At 36.7% G+C, this 22599-nt stretch overlaps 1 protein-coding gene across 12 annotated transcripts in view; it reads right to left on the minus strand.

The window, feature by feature from the left end:
* Window positions 1-22599, minus strand: part of RANBP17 (RAN binding protein 17) — a 335841-nt gene that overhangs the window by 63736 nt on the left and 249506 nt on the right. For all 12 annotated transcript variants that reach the window (XR_011425471.1, XR_011425470.1, XR_011425469.1 and 9 more), the window contains 4 exons: window positions 18928-18991; window positions 18729-18837; window positions 6609-6712; window positions 800-888 (listed from right to left, as the gene is read on the minus strand). Coding sequence is in view for 9 of the 12 variants with exons in the window: in XM_023617254.2 (XP_023473022.1) it covers window positions 800-888; window positions 6609-6712; window positions 18729-18837; window positions 18928-18991 (366 nt within the window). In the remaining 3 variants the exon portion in view is untranslated. The remainder of the gene's footprint in view (window positions 1-799; window positions 889-6608; window positions 6713-18728; window positions 18838-18927; window positions 18992-22599) is intronic.

Here is a 22599-nt window from a genome sequence, read left to right on the forward strand (position 1 = left end):
ATCCGAACCGGCAAAACCCTGGCCTGCCGCAGCGGAGCGCGCGAACTTAACCACTCGGCCACCAGGCCGGCGCCGGATGGCTCCTTTTTCAGACGAGGAAACCAAGACTCAGAGAGGTACAATGCTTTGCCAAGGTTTACTCAGCAAATGGAGAGCTGGGATTTCAAGCCTGGTCTGTCTGATACCAAAGTCCATGTTCTTTTTACTCTTATACGATGAGGCATTTCTGTCAGAGATGTTTTTTCTTTGTTTATTTATTTTGCTGTCTGTACTAAGCCTTGGCAAAGGTAAATTCAAATTTTATACCAAACAAAAAATCCTGACCATTTATTTCCCCCTTTTCATGTCCATTAATATTTCCACGGTGATGAAAAACTGCAGCATGATAAAGCAAGCCTCAAAGAGACAAAGTGAACTTTTCAGCCCTGCTAGTTGAAATGGAGTAGAAATTCAAATTTCCTTGAAAATGCCAAACAGTAGGTAGGATTCATTGATCCTGAGTTAAATATGTTAGCCCAGTTACCCCTGCAACCCCAACCTAAACAATCATTTGTGGATGTGATTTTTAAGTTGTCAATATTTAATGGCACCAAAAAAGTGACCTCTCTGAGCTGGATCTCCAAATGCTGTGCTCAGTTATCTGCACTGCTGCCACTGTGCTGTAATTTTTAGCTGATTACACATTAGTTCATTTAGCTTTGTTTCCTCTTCCCTACTGTGCCATACTATTAAACGAAAGCGAGGGGCCTGGCATCCCTCTGTGCACAGAGCTGGTATTGTCACAGTGTAATAAGGATACATCCAGTCAAACAGCATGGTGTAGCTGGTCTTTGTGTTCAGTGCAAAGGCAATCCCTCGAAGATCTCTTGCCAGCCCGATCAACATACGCTGTCAGTGGGAAAGAGACACAGTAATTGATTTTCACGTTAGCACAGAGCAGATGGAGTAATAATCAGGCAATAATGACCACATATCTGATTTTGATTCATTAGCTAAAATGTCTCGCTCAGATCCCTTTCTATTGAAAACTATAGACTCTTTAAACAGACCATCGAATCTGCCGACCAACTCTATTTTGCTTGTTATAAATTGAGCTAAGTCATAATTCCAGTAGTTTAGGAACATTTAGATTCTTAATAGAAGAATTTTGTTTCTGAATAATGCCAATTAGAAAAAAAAGAGATGAGGATTAATAATTCCACAAAACATAAATGCACAGGGTCTAGACATTATTTAATAACAGCAAATCGTAACCACATCAAATTGCGTGAAACCAGTCCCACTGTGCAATTTGGAGTCTATCCTGGGAGCACAATGGCATTCAAAGATACCTAAGGAATATCATTAGTAACTTAGGACAAAATAAAACTGGCCAGGTGACTTATCGGTACCATGACACACCCAGAATAACAGATTTCCACAGCAAGGAAAAGCTGTAAGGAAAACAGTTATATATCCCATGTCGGAAGACATGAACTTGAATCCCAGCTTTACTTCTTAACTGTTAGACTTAAGGCAAGGCAATTTATCAGTCTTAGTTTTCTCATCTATAAAAGGGGCTAATAATGTCTCTTTCACAGAGGCATTGTGAGGAATAAATTTACGTAAAAATGCCTAGCAAGAGCCTGCTACATAGTAAGTGTTCCCTAAATATTTAGTTTTGGAGAAAGAAAAAAAACTTGACTCAAATAAGAGATCTGACTTGTACTCTGGACTCCTAATTAAGCTGTCCTTAGGATGATGATTGGGAAGAGAAAAAGAAAACTCATGAACAGATGCTAGAATGTCAGAACAAAGAGCACAAATAAACATAACTGTAAAACAAGGGGTGGGATAATTGAGATGTGCAACTGTGATTTCTGAGGATACTGTTTCAGTGGAAATATTCTGCCAGAAAATGCTCTCTGAACTTTCCTTTTTACCAGATTTTCTTTTTCCTCACACTTTGGTAATAAATTAAAACCTTTTTAGGAAGGCATTTAAATGATCATTAAGGACTTTGAGGTGAATCCTGACCCTCATCCTAATGGTTAAATAACATTTCAAGGTAGCAAATAATAGTTACCAGTCAGAAGTATTTGCAATTTCTGATCCTCTTTCCCCCAAAAGCCCCCCTCCACCTAAAAGGTGGCTCAATGTAATGGGAAGTTGTTCATAAGAATATGCAGTTTCTATACTGCCTAACAGTTTATAGAATGATGGTAACCTGAATTTCTGAATCTGCAAACCCTGAATTCTGTTTCTGCTTCTTTAAATGACTTATTCCTTTTCCCCTCATAATCTCACCAGTCCTTATTTTTCTATAATCTTCTAGTCTCCTTGTAGTTCTCTCGTGTCACTTGCTATTTTTTTTTTTAAAAACATTTTGCCTTTTATGCAACCTATTTTCACCACCTGGAACTTGTTCCCCCCTTTCTCAGCTTTCCACATTTCTTGCAGCCTCCAAAACAAAATAAATCTTCTGAGAAGCCTTCTTTGAACAATTACATTCTGACTATTTAACTTGACAGTCTTTGTATTCAAGTGGCCTTTGTGGTCTATTTTTGTTATGTACACTTAGAGGTTACAGGCTACTTTTTAAATAATCTTAAGTTTTCACATATGCATAATGGTACCCACCGTTCAACTCTAAATTAGTCAATAGGAACCATGAGTTTTACATTGTGCCTAGTGCAAAGGGCTCTTAAAATATTTTTGAATACCCTTATCATACAAAAGGTTAATATTTATTTTATCACAAATTTTTCTTCCTTTAAAGATGCCAAGTTAATAGAAGTGCTCTAATTGACTAGAATCTATGAAATTATATCAACGCTTAATTTTAGAAAATGTTACCACAGAGCAGAGGACGCATATAACAATATAATAACTAAATGTTTTCAACAGATTCGACTGAGCAGGAAAATGCAGTGTCAATGTGAGTAAGACACAGATTTCTTATGCTCAAACAATATCTTTTATTTCAAAGCAGCAAGAGTACTGCAATATTCTATACACATACTCAAACACCACTAAGGGAATACTTTCTTGATAGCCAAAACATACCCAGTTCTGACATGAGACAGGAAAACTGTTAACTAGGAGCTCAACCAGGCTACTAAACAATCTCAGAGGTGAGAGGTAACCTGACTGAAATTTAGGGGGGAGGAGCCACAATTTACCATCTCATTTAAAATAGTATGAAGAGATTTATTTCAAAAGTGGCCTTTCTCCTCCAGTTGGCCAACACTTGATTGATCTGAAAAGTGAGAGGCTCCTATATTTTTAGTGAGGGTGTTTTTGGGAGTGGGGTAGGTCTGGGGTATCTAATCCTAAGGATTCCTTTTTGGATAGTTCAAGGAGAAATTGCTCAGTGCTTGAGTCTGCTGCATGGTGAACAGTTGTCTGGGTGCCAAGTGTGAGACGGATGGGCTGGGAAACAGCTGAAATGCGGCTCCTTCCACCTTGACCCCCAAAACAGGGTTTCTAATGGAAAGTCTGACAGACCCTTTACTGTAGTGGCACTACTGGGGGCAGCTATAATATTATCCTCATAATTCTACTATATAATAACAACAAAGAAAAAGAAGGTGAAGGGTCATTGTGCTTTGTCTTTAGAATTAAGATGGCTGTCTTCATCCTTACAGCATACTCTTAATTCTGGAGACACATCTTAATAACCTCTAAATAGTTCCAACAAAAGAGCCGTGTCAGAGGAATGAGCAGGCCCCAAGGTGTTTCAACTGGAGTGTTTTCATCTGCCTTTATTGCTCTATCCCTCTCCAGAATTAAGGCAATAACCTGTGATAAATTATTCAGGAACTGCTACAGGGATCAAAGCAAAATCATTCTGTTAAAGTGCTGTTTGCAACATTTGGCACTTAGTGCGAAAACTTTTAATGTGCGCATGCTGAAAATCAAGGATTTTAAATAATTTAACATTGTGGAGTTTTTACGAAAGGACTAAAGATAGTAAGGTTCCTATTTAACTGCTCCTCTTCCTCCAAGAAGTTTTCATTCATTTTCTTTAAAACTGATGACATCATGGCCAAATCAAAAATGATGCATGAGTCACAGGAGTATTGGACTATATTTTACTATGGATACAATTCTAAGGGGAAAAAAACATAGATTTTGAACTAACACTTTAGAGCCAGGATTTGTCACAGCATTTTCTTTCTTTTCTCCTTTACTTTGAAGAGAAAAACCCAAGACAAGAATTCAATGTTCTCTTCAATTTTATTAAGACTAAGTAAGGAAACAAAGCTATAAATTTAAGAGTTTTGCAGCATTTCTTCCCCTCACAGCCATATTTCAATTTGCCAACATAGGTCCTTAATGCTTATGTTCATCCTGAAATCTGCATTGGAAAAATATCTATAAATAGGAGTTAGAAAATCCTGGTAAGGGTTGCAAATTAAATGAATTTGGCAGTCCTGCGGCATTTTCATAGAGATATTTTAACAGCATCACCTCCCGTGGATTGGAATACTAAATACTTTATTGAAGAACAAAACAGAACTGTTTTTATCTCTAGTACTTGCAAAATGAAGTACCTGAAAGCACTTTTGCATATATTATTTATTCATCATGATAGAAAAACAGCCTTAACCTAATAAATTACATTTAAAAGCATTTAGTGCAAAAGTTTTGTTTATGATAAAGCAACAGATTTAGTTCTTTATCGGTAGCTTAAAGCACCCAGTTTTCTTTATACAAATTAGACAGATGGTGCTTACAGTAGAATTTACTAAAGGTCTGTCACAACAAATGCAGCCAAGCTGCATATTTAATCACTGCAGAATCTTGTCTACCTGCAGCTGCCAACTGCTAATCCAATTTCCCTGATAAATGTGGCAAGAGACACGATCAGCAATAAAGAGCATCTAACTCCATTTTCCTGCAGGGCGTCTTTTGATGAACATTTAGGACGGAAGCACGGAGTGCACTGTGTGGCCTTGGTTCGTGGCAGCTGCATGCATTCTGAGGCACAGTTCTCAGGTTACTCACTTAATTCTGCCACTATCATTACGTTGCTATTGATCTCAGTAGCTGTTGCCTACACAGCATTACTCTAGATGAAGCTGAATCAGGCAGTTATCATGCATCAAACTTGCTCAAAAGCCTGGAGATTTCCCCTTAATTACTTGTGATTTTATTTGCAAATACCGTTAAAGTGTAATCAAGCAGTCACTTTCCAGGGTCGTTAAGAACTTGCTGGTTTAGGGATATATCACTGGAACTCCATTAAAAATGACTCTAGGAAAATGGTTTCTATCAAACTAGATGGGATTACATCAAAACAGGCTTGGAGTATAATGAAATCTTCAAATGAGACAAATGTAATTTTTACAAAGATGGTGTTTTTCAACCTCACTGCTTCTTTTTGATATTAAGGGCAGCAATAGCCACCTTAAAGCTACAAAGATTTTGCTGGTCATTAAAAATACTTGGAAGACATCTAAAAAATATAGTTAACCTGAGTAGAAACTGTGGTGAAGAATTTCAGCAAGACTATAAACACAAAGAAAATCCCTAAGATCTTTTTTGGTTTTAAAATTTTATGACTATTGCATGTTGATAAACAATTATTTCAAAAACTATTTCCAATTAAAAGGAATAGTATTTAGCTAATTATTTTTTGGTAAATGAATTACACTAAAATAATCTTCAAAGGCCATAGTTTTTCTATTTGGCTTCTTACTGCTAATTGTTTTTGGTGGAGAGAAGAGGAGCCATGCAAAATGATGGTTAATATTTTCAACATATTTAAAATAACAATAAAATATGACTCAACCATCACCAACAAAGGTGCCTATAGTCTCCGGAGTACATTTATTAGTCTTTTAAAAATAATAATCAGTGTCAATCTATTTAATATAGCCCTGATGCATTATAATTTCAGAAGATGCTGTTCCTATTTAGCAGATCTTGCTTCCCATCCCCCACATTAAAATATGGGGCTGTTTTGTCACAAACAGCTTGCTACACTTAAAGATTTTACTAATAAAACATAATGTTGTCTTAGATATTATGGCTGTTGCCACAGCTGAACTGACTTGTCAAATCAATCCTAATATGGCTCCCACAGGCACATAAAAACCTTATTTAGCTATCAGTTATCCTAATCACTTTGTTCAGTTTAAGAATGCAATACTTCAAGACCAGCTCCTATTTATACATATATGCCTAGCCATTTAATAAAGTCTTGATTTATATAAATTCTTGTTTAAAAAAATATTTAGAGATGTAATGTTTTAGCATGTGTATGTTTGTGCATTCCTCCATATAAATACGTTGAAACATACAGCGCAGGGCAGATGAGGGAATAGGGATATTTAAAGTAGTGTACCCACAAGAAACGTTTTTTTAAAGATACTGCCACAAGAGACGAGTCTGTGTCATCTAATCATAAACTGACTGTCCAAAATCATTTGCTGACCTCAAAGTCCATTTGTATAAGAAACTAGAAAAGTACTTACATGACAAGTACAACTCAAAGCACATGCAATTGCGAAAGCAAGGCTGATAACACACAGAGCACACACAAATATGCAGAACCTTTTCCTGGATCTAGACAACCTAGAATGAACAAAATCGTCTTTCCTCATGTTTGGAAACAAACCCACCTTTACGTCTTCTTGTTTAAAGCTGTTGTTGAATATTTGTAATACTGTTTCAAAAGAGACTGTAAGAGGCAGCATGAAATTCTCAAATTCGTCCTCATCTTCGCCTATCAGAAAAACAAAAGGGTCACCATGGTTTAAAATGCATGCTATTGTACATTAGCCTCGGCAGTGAGCACTGCAATCAGGCTTAGAAATGTCCCTGAGAAGGGGTCAGGCTGCATTCACATCCATGACACATTTTGTGATCTGGTTCATTGAATATTCTGGTGTTTTGCCTTCTCTTTTGCACCAAATGAAATAGCAAAATTACTTACCAGCCATTTTTTTTTCTGGCTCTTTATTGGATCAAACAGACTCATGCCCCAGGCTTCTCAGCCCTTCAGCTCTTAGGACCCCCAGAGCTTCCCTAATGCCTCAAGGAAAGCCACTTTCAAAGCCTCAGAGACAAGGATGTTTTTTTCCTCTTCTCTTTAGGTGCCAAGGCCCTAAAGGGCTCAGACTCAGGTGCCCAGATAGCTCTAAGTTATTATTCTCTTTTATTTATGTTCTTTTTTATTAATTTGTTAAATAGATAGCAGGGAAACTTTTATCTGCCAAATAGGATGGGGTCCCTCATGGGTCATTTGGATTTTAAGTACCTTCACCATGGGTACACTTCCCCTTGCACTAAGCTTTCTGTTCTTTATAGAAAAGAGAGAAGAGACATTTTCTATGTTTGTTTTTTTTCACTTTAAAGGTAGACTGTAGTTTCCTCAAGGAATCTACCAAAACAGAATGCTCACTTCACACACCGATATGCACAAGTGACAATTTATATAGTGTTCTTTTCAAAAGGAGCTTCTTTTTAAATGAGAAGTTGATTCTCTCATTCATCCTATACCACAGGGAGTTATGAGCCCAATTTTACTGATGAAGAAACAGGTAGAGAAAGGTTAAATGACTTGCTCAAGGTAGCATACTTAGTTGGAGGTAGAACTACATGGTCCAGACCTCCTGATTTCTATGCTATCAGTTTTTAAACAGCATTAGAGAGGAAACGAGATCTCAGAGAAGAGACTGGTGGTTTTGAAAGTTTGGTCCTTGACCTAGTAGCATCAGCACCACCTGGGAACTTGTTAGATGTAAATTCCTAGGTTCCATCCCAGATCAACTGAATTAGAAACTCTGGAAATAGGGTCTAGTAACTTTTTTTTCCCCTTCCCGAAGCCCCAGTGCATGGTTGTATATCCTAGTTGTGAGTTCTTCTAGTTCTATGTGAGCCACTGCCACAGCATGGCAACTGACAGATGAGTGGTGTGGTTCTGTGACTGGGAAACGAACCCAGGCTGCTGAAGTGGTGAGAATGCCAAACTTTAGCCACTAGGCCATCAGGGCTGGCTCAAGCAATTTTTGTTTTAAGAAGCCCTCCAGGTGATTCCAATGTATGCAAATATTTGAGAAATACTGGCCTATACATTATTCTACGACTAAGTAAAATGAGGTCCAAGCCGATACACACAGAAAGAAGATCAATGGCAGAATCAGGATCTTTTGACCCTTAAAGAGTGGCTGATCTGGCTGACCCTGATCTCTTTTGACTTCTCTTTTCCTTTTAACCTTACATATACTTTGTTTCTAGAGTCCAAGAGAATCAGGGACTTCACTTTGTTCGTAAAGAGATGTTAAAAGGCCAATGAGTCTTTCCTGCTATGCTGTTCTAGACAAGGGTCAGGGTCCCAGGTGAAGGGTAAAGCAAACCAAATTATAATCCCTGCTCTGTTAACCGGCTACGTGACCAAGTTATTCCTCTTAAAGACACCCTCTGTCAAATGGTGATAACATTAAGAGACCTTTACAGAAGTCATTCTTATTTTTCAAAGCTTAGGTCAAATGACAGCTTTCCCAGTGTCTGAGCTAGGCTCCCCTGCAAGTACGCTCTAAGGCCCCATTGCAAGTTTTCCCCCTTCTCCCACTGGGTTTCCATAGCATTTTGTCTGACTCTCTACTATAGATAGCATTTATCAGTCTCCCTTGAATTGCAGATATTTAGGCATCTAGCTAATAATAACACTAATAATACCACCTACATCATTCCACCACTACTACCACTTGATGAGGGTTACCATGGGGATTAACTGAGATACAATTTATAACGTGCATGTAAATTATTAGATCTATCGGCCTACACTGATAGTATCTCTGGCTTTGCTCCTGGAGAGCTGAGACGGTGCATCTTCACATTTCTCAGTGAAGGACAATGATGTAGGTAAGGCTCTGAAATAAACAGGCCCAGTGTCTGGCTCCACCACATACTGTTTAACTTTGGATACTTACTAATCACTTTGAGCTTCCGTTTTCTCATCTACAAAATAAGGATATAAATACCTATCTTTGTAGGTTATTGTGAAGATTAAATGTTAACACATGAAAAATAGAAGATGCTCAATATTAAATAGTAGTAGTACTACTACTAACTATTATAGTATTAGCACCTAGAACAGTACCTGGCATGTATTAGGAAAATACTGTATTTGAATGAAAAGCAGTTATTCAATAAAGGTGAATTTTAAAAAGCCCTTATTTCTTAACACCTGACATAGAGTAATACAATAACTAGGGGCTGGCCGGGTGGCGCAGTGGTTAAGTGTGTACATTCCGCTTCGGCGGCCCAGGGTTTGCCGGTTCAGATCTCCAGTGTGGACATGGCACCACTTGGCAAGCCACACTGTGGCAGGTGTCCCACATACAAAGTGGAGGAAGATGGGCATGGATGTTAGCTCAGGGCCAGTCTTCCTCAGCAAAAAGAGGAGGATTGGCAACAGACGTTAGCTCAGGGCTAATCTTCCTCAAAAAATAAATAAATACAATAACCAACTGAAGTAAACATTATCAAATCCTTAAATATATAATATATATATGCACATTATATTTAAACTATGTAATCTTACTCTTCTAAGATAAAGTATTTTATAAACGTGGAATCATTGAGAACTGATAACGATCACTGCACACAGACAGAGGGTCCTGGAAAGAGTAGATGTTTTGAAATTCTAAGCTTGACTCCTGGCTCTGCTATTGTTAGCTATCTGGCTTTGGATAGTCTCTTCACTCATCTAAGCCTTAGTGTCTTCACCTGTAATGAAGAGACATAATATTTACTTGATGAAGTTAGCTATGAGGATTAAATGACAAACATCTGTAAGCCCCCTTGCTCAGTGTTTGGTACTTCATAAATGACAACTGTTAGTATTTTTGTTGTTTTGAGTTTAACATGGACTTAGAGAGGTGATCAAATAAAGTATAACCACAAAGTTGCCTGCCCAATACCCTTCCTTTGGGAACAAAGCTTTCCCAAGGTAAGAATGTTTACTTAGAACAAAGACAGACTCAGGACATTAACATTTCAACCCTCCACTTAATATACTGAGCTACAGATGAAAAAACTTCCTGACCCCATCTCTTTCCTCAATCAAATTTTGAGGCAAATAGGGATATCAGAAGCGTAAGAGATGAGCCACTTAAATGCGCAGGGAGAGATCAAGGGGCAAATACTAAAGACAGCAACATAAGCAGCAATTCCACTTAAATGTCACTTCCTCAGGGGGGCCTTCCCTGACCACGCTACCTAAAATAATACTGCACTGTGTGCCCCGACCCTCACTCACTTTCAAACCTCATAAACTACTTTACTCATGAGACTTATTATGACTGGCTACTAATTTACATATGTATTCACTATCTTCCCTACTAGAATGTAAGCTTTGGGGGGAAGGAACCTGGTCTATTTTGATCATGGCTGTATCCCCAGTGCCTAGAACAATGTTTGGCACTCAAGAAATATTTGTGCAGTGACTGAATAACAGTAGTTATTTCCTGAGTGCTTATTATGTGCAGGCAATGAATTTGGCACTTAATTTACTTAACACCTATGTAGCTCTTACCGTGTTCAATCACTGTTGCAAGTCATTAATGGTCTCAATTCTATGAAGTTGTATGATAACTTCCCCCACTCCACATGTGAACAGAGAGGCTCAAAGGAGTTAAGTAGTCTGCTCAAAATCCTCTGGCTAGTAAATGTGAGTGAATGAGGATCCCCAATTAGGTCTGCTTTACTCCCAAGCCCATGTTCTTCTCCCTATGTCTCTGATGAGGTGGAAGGTATCAGAGGTAGAGACTGAAGTCAGGGACGTAGTTTGGAGCTATGTGAAGTTAGAAGGGGTAAAGAACAATCAGGTTGGTTCTGGTGAGGAGAAAGGAATTTCTCAGCAATCATTTGAGTTTAAGGTAGGGAACTGTGAGATACTGGTGCTTTATTCCTGTAGAAATGTTGATATTTCAGTTAGCACTGTTCCTCTTTTACAGCCACATGATATGTAGTATCATCTAAGCTGCAAAACTGTTCATTTTCGTTTATATCAAACAACTTTATACATCTACTAAAGATTTTTTCCTCATTTGTATTACCCATAGAGGTATCATTTACTGTTTCTGATACGAAAGAAGAAAACATAAGCTCACGCTCTTATAATTTCATATTCAAGTATGCAGTCATATAATTTAGTATGTCAAATGTATATGTGACCATTTTAAGAATAATAATTGAAGCTGCTAGTTTTTTTTTCTAAAAAGACAAGGGCCCAGAAACCAGTATGATTTGAAGGTGAAGTGCCAATTTATAGACTAATATTTTCACTGGCATCAGAAAAAGTAAATATTAACATGCTACTCTAAGTTTTCAGTCATGCGTAGATAAAAACAATAACTTCTTCAGCTTTTAGGTAAAACTGAAAGCTGATCCCCTCTACGAGACTTCTGAGGCTCTGATTCAAAAGAAAGTTATTAATTTTATGAGTTTCAGAGCAGTCGCATTAAAGCACAAACAGCAGTGCTTCTAGTAGGCTGGCTCTCAGATATTTTGTTTGTAGGACACTTTGCTATTTCATACAATTTAAAATCTTCAGTAGTGGGAATGTAACATGGACAGCCAATATAATATGATGCAAGCACTGTGGAAAACAGTTTGGCAGTTACTCAAAAAGTTAAACACAGAGTTGCCATCTGACCCAGCAATTTTACTTCTGGGTATAAACCCAAGAAGGTTGAAAACATATGTCCACACAAAAACTGATACATGAATGTTCATAGCAGCATTATCGTAATAGCTAAAAGGTGGAAAGAACCCATCTGTTTATCAACTGATAAATGGATAAACAAAATGTATTATCCATATAATGGAATATTAGTCAGCCACAAAAAGGAACAAAGTACTGATATACACTAAAATACTGATGAGCCTCAAAGATATTATGTTGCAGGAAAGAAGCCAGACACAAAGGCTACATATAATATAATTCCATTTATGTTAAATGCCTAGAATGGGCAAATCCACAGAGACAGAAAGTAGATTAGTGGCTGCCAGGGATTAGGGGTATGGATAATGAAGAGTGAGTACTTTAAGGTACAGAGTTTCTTTCTGGGGTGATAAAAATATTCTAGAATTGAATAATGGTGATGGTTGTACAATCTTGTGAACATTCTAAATATACTAAATACCACTGAATTGTATACTCTAAAAGGATGAATTTTATGGTATGTGAAGCTCAAGAACAGACAAACCCAAAAAACCACCACCAACAAAAATCTGGGTTTGCTTCTCCCACCTTCAAATGTATGCAGAACAGTGAAACTTCTCATTTCCTCAAACTCAAATGCAAACAGCAGCTGGATTACTGGGGGTGGGGGGGAGTGGCCAAGGAGAAGCAAGTAATTTGAATAATTATGGTAATAATAAATGATGGTAGCTGACAGTTACTCAGGATTTATTGTTTGATAAGTGTGTGAAATACTTTGGTATTAGTGATAGGTCAGTATGATAGGCTGAATAATGGCCCCATAAAGATGTCCACATCCTAATCCTTGGAATCTGAATATGTTTGGTTATGTGACAAAGGGGAATTAAGGTTGCTAATTGATTGACTTTTAAATAGAAGATTATCCAGGTGGGTCCAACGTAATCATAAAGGTCCTTGAAAGTGTTAGAGGGAAGCAGAAGGGGAAGACGAGAGATAGCAGCATGAGGAGGAGTTGACCCATTGCTCCTGGAGAAAGGAGGCCATGAGCCAAGAAAAGCAGGTAGCCTCAAAGCTGCAAAAGGCAACAGATTCTTCCTCACAGCCCCCAGAAAGGAATGCTGCCCTGCCAACACCCACTGAGATCCATCTTGGATTTCTGATCTCCAGAAATGTAAAAGAATAAATTTGTAATATTTAAGCCATTAAATTTGTGCTGATTTGTTACAGCAGTAACAGGAAACTAGTATAGTCAGTAAAGGTCAAGTCTAATGCTATGAAGCTCTGTTCCAAACTAAGGAGAATTAAGAGGAGAGACAATCTGATAGGAACCAATGACTTTGCAGGTCTAGGCCCACAGCATCTGCTGTTCCCCAGTGCTTCATTAGGATAGCACTTCTAAAGTTTTATCAGAATAAGCCTTGAGAAATGTGCCTAGCTAGATCTCTCTAATTTGGGCCAGAATCTGGTTTTCATTTCAGTTTCCCTCTAAACTACCTGGGAGTTCTAGCTGGCTTTGAAATGATTTATGGCTTCAGGCAGGGCAGGATGGTTTAGTATCTGTCAGGAAGTATCATCAACTCTTGCTTCTATAGGAAAATAATAGCCCAAGTACTGAAGGCAGAGTAGCTGCATTAAGGGTATTGAACTTGCCTCATTTTGAGGTCCTAGTGTCAGACAGTGCCCCTAATGGTGCATTCAATTAATTAATATATACTGACTACTTGTTTTGTGATAGGAATTGGTCCACACGTCTTTATCTTATTTAAACCACATGACAACTCTTCAAGGTAGATATCTCCATTTAATAGATGAGAAAATTGAGGCTCCCTTTAATTCCTTTCCCTAGGGAACCAGAATGTTTATTTTAGTTCCCAGAAGGAAAATACAGTGCCCCAAGCCTGCAGACTATTGTACTCCTTTTCTAAGAAACCTACCTTCAAAGTTTCACCCTTGAAGCATCTCATTCCCTGGGGTGCTCTGGACTTTCTACCCTCAAAACCAGGTAAGTTATTACAACTGGATCTGGACTTAATGGGCTACTTTCTGCCTACAGGGCCAGCTAATTAGTCTTAATTATCTCATTATAGATTCTAAGTATTTCCAGCTGCTTCTTTACCCCTTATTGCCCACTCCCTCCACCCCCCAAATGTCTATTTTCCAGACAGTCTTTGCCAAGTCATGGACACAGGTGATAGACTGATGTACTCTTTCTATCAGAACATTAGCTATTTCTGATCAAGCTTCTCACTTGCTAAACCCTCCTGGGATATCTACTTCTGTGTTCCTTTATCCATGAGAAGAAATATGCTTTGTCCAATTATTAGACATAAGGACAAAGTTTAAAAACTACATTTGACTTTCACTGACCATAAAACTATATAGGGCAAATAATAAACATGAATCTCTTTATTTGATAGAAGCTTGGAAAGTAATCCCTTCTCCCATCTTCTCATTGCCCCCCAAGCCTCAAATCAATCATTAAGTCCAAATAGTTCAAATAAAAGTAAAGAAGAAAAAGTTACATTTCCTAATTGATTGAGAATATGAAAGGTGAAGTAACAGCTTAGCAAAAGTGAATGAGAATGTGGGCAGAGGGCTACAAGTTACACGACTGATCTTGGGCAAGCCATTTAATCTCTCTGTACTTCACCTTTCTAATAGATAAACAACGCAATAATACCTATTTCATGTGGGCTGTTGTGAGAATCAAACAGGACAATGTGTATGAAAGTGGTGTGCAAACTAGACATTTGTAAACAAATGTTAGTTATTAATAAAGAAAAGCAAAGTTTTCTTCTCCTGTTTATTTTTACTTCTATCTTTAGTAGCTATTTCTAGAATACTCTTTCCTTTTTATTCAACTCATTTACCTGTTATTTAAAATTTCTCAAATTTAAGCTAGAGATATCTTCAGGTGCCAATTACCTGTTATAAGCCACAAAGGTAGATGGATACTATGCTACCCTAATCCCTAAAGAGAGAACTATTTTTGAAAGTCTATAAACACCATTTTAATATTAGTATCACCGTAATCATTAAAAAAGAAATGACTGCTTCTTAGAGTTCGAATATCTAAGGAAAGCATTGCTCACTCAGATCCTAACAATATGCTTCTCATCTGAGTAGTTCAAGATAGGGTGCAATAATAAAATGTCCAAGGAGAAACAAGTGTTAGTGACACTGAGCAATTCTAAATTTGTGGTTGGTAAAAATTTAATTTGCAACTAATAATATTTAATTCTCGACAAAACAAAAAGCCTTACTGTAGTTCTTTCCACAGTTTCCCTCTCCAATATTTGTCAACTGAATTCACCTCTATTCAAATTAAACAAAATAGAAGGTTTTTATTTATTCAAGTATTTTATACTGAACAGCTCCCTGGAGGTTCTCCATTTACTGGCTTGGGTAATATTATCTTTCCCTTAGTTTATTAGATTGACAAAGTTAATTTAAAAATAACCTAGGGAACTTTAAGTGATTCTTGGAAGGGCTAACATGCATGCACATATGGTTGGTCACACATTTTCTTCTGTATATATGCTATCTTGTGAAGGGAGTTTTTGCATTAATTTTTATAATTGCCCAGAATACAAAAAAATACATTACCAGCATGAAACATCATCATTCTGATGATGAAATGCTTTCAATTTTGTTCTTTATACAAGTGAACATTTTGTCTAGTTTAGCCACGGAACAAACTGATAAAGTGGTACAACTGTTTATTGCCAAAAAATCCACCATTTTCATCTGAAATACAACCTGGGGCACACAGCATCTAATTAAATTCATACAAAGTACAAATTATTGAGTAGAAACCAAAATGCATTTCAAAGTAAATACCAATTAATGTGACACCCAATTTCTTTCCCCTTTTCTAATCACTCCAATGTGCATGGCTTATACACAAAACATATTTAATTTATTTTGTAGGATTCAATTAGAATACATTTCATATTTCAATCCAAGAATCATATCCAGAGCTTTGCAAGCAGGTTGGTTAGGAGTTTTTTTCTATTTGATCTCCCCCTGCCCAAAAAAATCTGATATAAAAAGTTCCTTTACAAATTTTTCTTTGTTTAATTTGAGAATTCTCATTACCTAATATTTTTATTTCTTTCATTTAATACATGGATCTGTGCTTCTTTTGACAATAGCACTAACTCTTTTTTCCTCGTTTCCATGACAGTGAACACATGATAGAAAACTATAACGCCATATATACAGAAATTCTGACAGCAATGTTCCAGTCAACCTAGTTTGCGAGACAAGGCTTCAAATAATAAAACTGTGTTCAACAACACTCAACAAATGATCATCTATAAAGTAATAACACTTTGAACAGAGAGCAACAGGCGACTAATCGAGCACAAGACTGGCCAAGTGTAGCTAATCACTTGTGAAAGTAATCAGCCACCTGATTTGTTTTGTCTTGGAGAGGCCAACGATCAAAGCGACTCCCGGAGAGAACCTGGCAGGCAGAGCTGATTCCAGGAGCCACAACAATGGCATCTTGGTTACAGTATCCTTGTGTGTCATTCATTCACCAAATATTTACTGAGCACATACAAGGTAGAGATGCTGAGATTGGTGCTAGAACACATGAAAAAGGCAAAGTCTCCGTGAAGGAGCTCAACATATTTTGGGAAGAAGAGCAACTCTGGTTCTTAACAAGGGAAAGAAGCTCATACATACCACAAATCATCACTTGATGCTTATCATATACATTTAATTATTTAAAAAAGTAAAAAAACACTGATAAACAAGGAAGGAGTTTCTTTTCAAACAATGTGAAAGTTCCATGAGTGTAGCTGCTGTTGTTTTTAGTTTTATCTATACTCAGATTCAATTTACTCATATAGAGCACCTACCATGTACAAGGCACTTCCACATAGCCTGTCTTTTTCTGTTTCTCTCAAGGTATCTAAAAAGGGCTTGCAATGTAACAGATATTTACCTTTTTTAAAAAAAACCTTGAACTAAAAATATTAATTTATACTTTATATTGTTATGGGTTAAATATTTCAAAGGAATCTAATCCTGGGAAACCTATAAAATCCTATTAATTATTCAAATTTATAGATTTTTACTTCAGTTTCTCATACCTCACTGTTACATTAGGCAATACTAAATAAAAGTAGTCTTCAAAAAGGCAGTGTACAATCAGGGTCTTTCTGGGCATCATTATGACTAGCAATTATCAATGCAATGATAAGTGCAGTAGTGTTGTGAATACTGATAGTGCTACCCTACTGTTTAACCTACCACATATTTATGGGGGTTCTTTTGTCTATGATGATAAGATGAAAAACGACCTTGGCCCATTCATTTCCAGGTCCTGAAGACATGTGTGACATGGACTTATTTGTAGGAAATCTCCTCCAGCTAGTTCTCTTTAACTTTGGTCTCCCCATTTCTTTCACCCTGGCTGACAGGGTCATTAAAAGAGCATTTTGAAGGCTTAGGAAATAAGTTAAGTCTAGACAAGAATTTCAAGGTCTTCTTTAATGCTTGGACAACTGGGAAAGCAAGAGGGCAAGTTCCTTGAGGACAGGGGCCAGCATGTCTGATCGGTCTCTGTCTTGCCCTCAGAGCTCGGCACAGTGTGCTCTCTAAATGATTACTGAGGACAATAACAGAGTCTGGGATGCTCCTCTTCTCTCCAAGGCAGCAGCCAAGAGGTAATACAGGCCAGTGTGCAGTAGGCAAAGCTGTCACTCAGTCAGATCCCCCACTTGCCTGAGGTAGCAGATGATTGGGTTTTGCATGCCTGGTTTACATTCTTCAAATATTTATAGACTGTTCTCTTTGCCTCAAGCCCTCGTTGTCACTTAGCCAAGTTATACGTACATGGTTCTTTTACTCTTTCCTTAGAAATCGATCCTGCTAAGCTCCTTAATCATTCTAGTTTTATTTCTCTCAACTTTTGGCTGTTTGTCTTTCTGGTAATTTATTCTGTTGAAACTGCATGAAAATAATACAGATGTGAAGTAGAGAAACGTTTAGTCATCTTTCCATTACAAGGTTCAATGCCTTTTATATGCAAAATAAATTTATCCTTTTTCCTTTTGTATGATCATGTTTTTAAAAAATTCATATTTAAGTTGATGATCAATCAATACATTGTAAGAGAAAGGAAGAAAAAATATCATAAGTATTATATTCTCTAAGGATGATATCATCATTGATTGAATGCTCTCATGTGTCTATAAACTGATTAATTTAATCTGCAGTATTCAAACATGGAGTAAAATGGGAATCCTGAGTAACACGGGCACCACAGAGAGGCTTATGTGCCCATCCTAAGGTAGTGACTACATGTGGATACTTCTGGCTAACTTCAGCTTTTTGATGAAAAGAAATTTAAAAACAAGTTAATTTTTCCCATTATAAAAGCAATACATTAAAGAAAATTTCAAATAATCAGAAATGAGGAAAAGTTACCTATACTTCACTATCCAAAGACAACATTTAACATTTTTGAAGAATTTCATTTGTCTTTTTTTTAATGCATTGTCCGCCACCCCATAGGCATGCTTGTACTGTTTGCACAGTTTAACACCTTGCTTTTTCACTTAATATTATAACATAAAATTTCATGTATTGCATTGTCTTAAAATCATAATTTTTAATGACTACAAACTATTCCATCAAGTAAGCGGATGTGCCATATTTTTATAATTCCCGACTGCTGAACACTTACATTGTTTCCATTTTTCTCTAGATTAAATGTCATTACAAAGAAAATCTTTGTGTGTAAAGCTTTTCTGTATTTAAGATTATTCCTAGATTCATAGCAGTAAAATTAATGGATCAAAGGATATCCAGAAAATAAATTCTGGGGTAAAGAATTAATGCAAGTAGTACTTGAAGTGAAAAATATCATCTTAAGTACAGAGATTTCTTTTGGCTCTGATGCTAACAAGTGAACGCTCAAATCTTAGAAAGCTGTAGAAAACTGCCAAAGATGGCAAATTCTAAGTTAAATATGCTCTCATTAGTATTCCACTTCTTTATTCACACGAGTATATTGCTGATCCCTTATTAATTAAGCTTAAATTCTTAACCTTACCTAGCTCTACCATCAGAAGGCGAGTGAGGGCTGTGTAGAAGGTTGTTCGGCACCTGAAGTCACTGAGACTGTAACTGTCACTGATGCCAAGAAAGGGAAAGTGTTCACTCTGATGAAAGCAAAAGAGCATCCAAAGTTACCAATGCTTTACCTAAACTATCCAGAAAATTCTAAATCCAGAAAAGGAAACAAAACTTACCGTGTGATTTTTTAGCATGAATTTCACAGCATCTATCTTCACAAGTTTTTTTAAAAGGATATAGGTAATAGAAGTTAAGGAATCTGGGGAAATGTATCTGTCTTATCAATAGGTAATAAATGACAAAATAACACTGAACTATAATGGCACCAATTTTTATTTATGAAGAATAAATATTATTTCTAAAGAGTATTCCTATAGAAATGTCTTTCATTCTGTTAAGAATGGTAATCCATTATTAACCAGTGCAATTACTTTTCCTATCTTATACATATTTTAGTTATGGAAAGGAAAAATGAATTTTATAATTAAGATAAAAATTTCTTTACTATTAAAGCATTGATAGTAGAAAATTAAAACTGACCCTTTTTACATTTTGGGTGTAACTTGAGAACTTCTATTCACTTAATATTATTTCATAATAAAATAATTATAAAAGACCCATAATAGGCTACCAAGAAAGAAAATTATTCAATTCTAAGAAACAATGAGCTCAGTTAGTAGAAATCTAAGGAAATTCTACTTTAGATGAAGAAGATCAGAATACAATTAGGAGTATGTAGCAGATTGCATGGCATCAAGTATTGAAGGACAGGCTTAAAGGATCTAATAATTCTCAAGTACCTACTAGGTGCAAGGCATTTTATATTTATTACCTCACCTAATATCCACAATTACACTGTTAAATATTATTTATTATTTCTAATCCCTAGATAAGAAAATAAAAGCTCACAAAAATTAAGTTACTTGCCCAAGATTACACAGCTATGGACTGATGGTGCTGAAATTTGACCTGAGGTTTGACTCCAAAGACCACGTTCTTTCTACTGTGCCGTATTATCACCTGAACAGTTCAACTCAGAATGAGAATAAAGTTGAGAAATCATAAACATGATCACAAGGCCTAAATAATTTCTGGTTAATGCTGTCATCAGGGAAGGGCTGATGTGGGCTCTAAGTACATCTATTCAGTATACGAACATCTTCTCTTACTTTACTCTAGTCATGTGTTTTCTATGATAACTAGGGCATCTCTTGACTATTCCCTACATACTTATTTTTACCTTTCTTGCAGGCTATAATAATCTTATATGACTCCATTCATGTTCCAATGAAAACACTGGCTCCTTCCCTCCACATCATCTCCAAATATAGAACTCTATATATTGCCTCCATAAACCGGCACTGATAAACCTAATTCTAAATTTTAGTCACTCAGGTGTGGGTGCAAAAGAGTAGAAAACACACTGGAACATGAGTCAGGAAACCTGGGCTTTTGGCTTGATTCCACCATTCAATCAGCTGGCTGAGTCTGAGTTCTTTCCTCAGCCACTCTGAGCCTTAGTTTCACTCTCCAACAAATGAGGATGAAACCTATAGCCAAGCTATCTTACAGGATTGTTGTGAGGATCAGATGATGAAAATGTCTTTGCCAACTATCCGTCAGGAAGGAAGACACAGAGATGCAGACAATTAACATTTACGGAAAGTTTACTACTTGCAAGGTAATTCTCACAATCTCATAAGACAGGCAGTATTGCTTCTATTTTTCAGATAAGAAAACACTCAAAAAAATTAAATAAAACTTTCCAAAAGACAATCAATTAGTATGATTTAGATTCAAGTCCCTCTAACCAAAGTGACCATTCCAGTTGCATATTAAGCATGTAGATTTGGCCCATCTCCATACTAGACTGTAAACCTTCTAAGGGCAGGGGCCACATCTATGCGTTTTCCTCAGTGCACTGCTCTCAGTGGGTGCTCAATACATGGAATGTTCCTGGTAGGCTGAAGGGTAACAAGATCAGGGCTGATAGGTAGCAGGTCTTTCCCTGCCTACAAATCTGAAGATTTGATTTTTCCCAGTGTAAATCACTGAACAGAAAACTGCCACTCAAACTTCACCCAGTTAAACAGGGGTAGGGATCAATAAACTAAGAAATATCTTAAGTAATTACCAAATACAATTCTCTGAGAATTGCAAAGTTAAAAGTGACAGGATCTATGGGTAATAAGAATGCTGCCATTAATAGGAATCTTCCTGTCAGTGCCGCTAATAAACAGCAAGTCATGTTTTGACAATAGAATATTTATGGTAGCAATAAACAGAACATTCACAGGAAGAATCTCATCTGCCAAAGACACATTTTCTGCAGAACTGCATCTGTGTATTCTGTGCCAAGTCCAGCCTCACTGCCTTTTAATTACATTCTAAAGAAAAAAAATGATTAAGAATGAATTTTTACTTTTTTCAGTAAAGAAAAAAAAATGAGAGTTCATCTGAATATTTACATTTCCTTATAGGAATTCAATTCAAAGCCAGTTATGGCCCTTAAGAGGGTCTATAATGTTTAAAATAAAAAGGCAAATGTATACATCATCTTTATGATCTTCACACTTTCATCTCATTCTTCTCTAAGAGACTAGGTTTCTTCTAAACCTAGTGCCATTTTCTTATAAACTTGTGCCATTTTTAGTTGAGTGGGGAGCATTTTAGTTGGGTGGCAGTACTAGGTTAGATTTCAGAGGCCTATTCAGAACAGGTCATAACAGTAAATGCAGTAATGGTGGTTAACAGTAACCGCAACAGTAGCAGGAGTCTAGAGTAGTAAGGAAGAAAATTTAGTAAAGGTCATACATGGAACATGTAAATGGTAGAGCCAAGATTCTAATCCTCGTTGGTCTGATTCTGAAGTACAAGTTCTTTTCACTAGGTTTCATCATCTCCATTTGACTTTACATGCAGAGCCAGTGATTCCACAGAGATCACTAGCTTCTTGAGGTATAACTGAAACTGGAACGAGGTCCCAGAAGGAACAGGGAAACTGTTCTTCTAGGAGGGACCAACTCATTAATGAGCCTTCAGCACATCCAGGACTGAGCAAACTCCACAGCCTGGCTGATATTAACTCACTAAACAAAACTCCCAGAAAATTCCTGTCTATATCCATGTGGTTATGAAAACAGCGAGGAAGGTAAAGATGGTCTTACTGATAACTAGTACGGCAAATGGAGAAAGGCTAGAAAAAGCTAAAAGAATGGTGTATCTCATAGATGTTTCAAAATCTGATAGGCACAGTAGCACCAAGTATGACTTTAATTCCCAGTATCAAGCCTTTACTGAGTTTGTACTGTATTTCACCAAACCTAAAACACCACTGATTATAAAAAACATCATTTAAATGCTACTAAGAAGGAAAAAGTGTTTTAAAATGCCACCGATTGTAGGACATATCTTATTTATAGAGTGTTAAAATGTGAAGAAATTTCTGTTTTAGAATCAAAGGAGTAGTGTATTAGATATATGATATTCACTAAGCACAAGAGGGTGGATGACGGTACTGATTTACACAATTAGTTACAAGCCATACATGTTTACAAATAGTTTTTGCAGATAGAATTAGATTCTGATGATAGAAGAAAGTTCACAGATGAGAAAATTATATGTTGGAAAATACGATAGATAGGTGACAGGTACAAATTATCATTACTGAAATATTAGTTATTTCAAAGGTAGGATTATGTTCATGAACCCTACTAGACTAAAAAATTCAAATAGGTATAACCAAAACAAAGCACCTTAAGGGATACTAATGATTACTTACAAGGAATAGGAGTTAAGGCTTAGTCACTCAATAACAGGGATTAACAGTATGCTCAAATGTCCATTAT

This window comes from Equus caballus, chromosome 14, assembly GCF_041296265.1.
Source record: "Equus caballus isolate H_3958 breed thoroughbred chromosome 14, TB-T2T, whole genome shotgun sequence".
In the NCBI taxonomy this organism is placed as follows: Eukaryota; Metazoa; Chordata; class Mammalia; order Perissodactyla; family Equidae; genus Equus; species Equus caballus.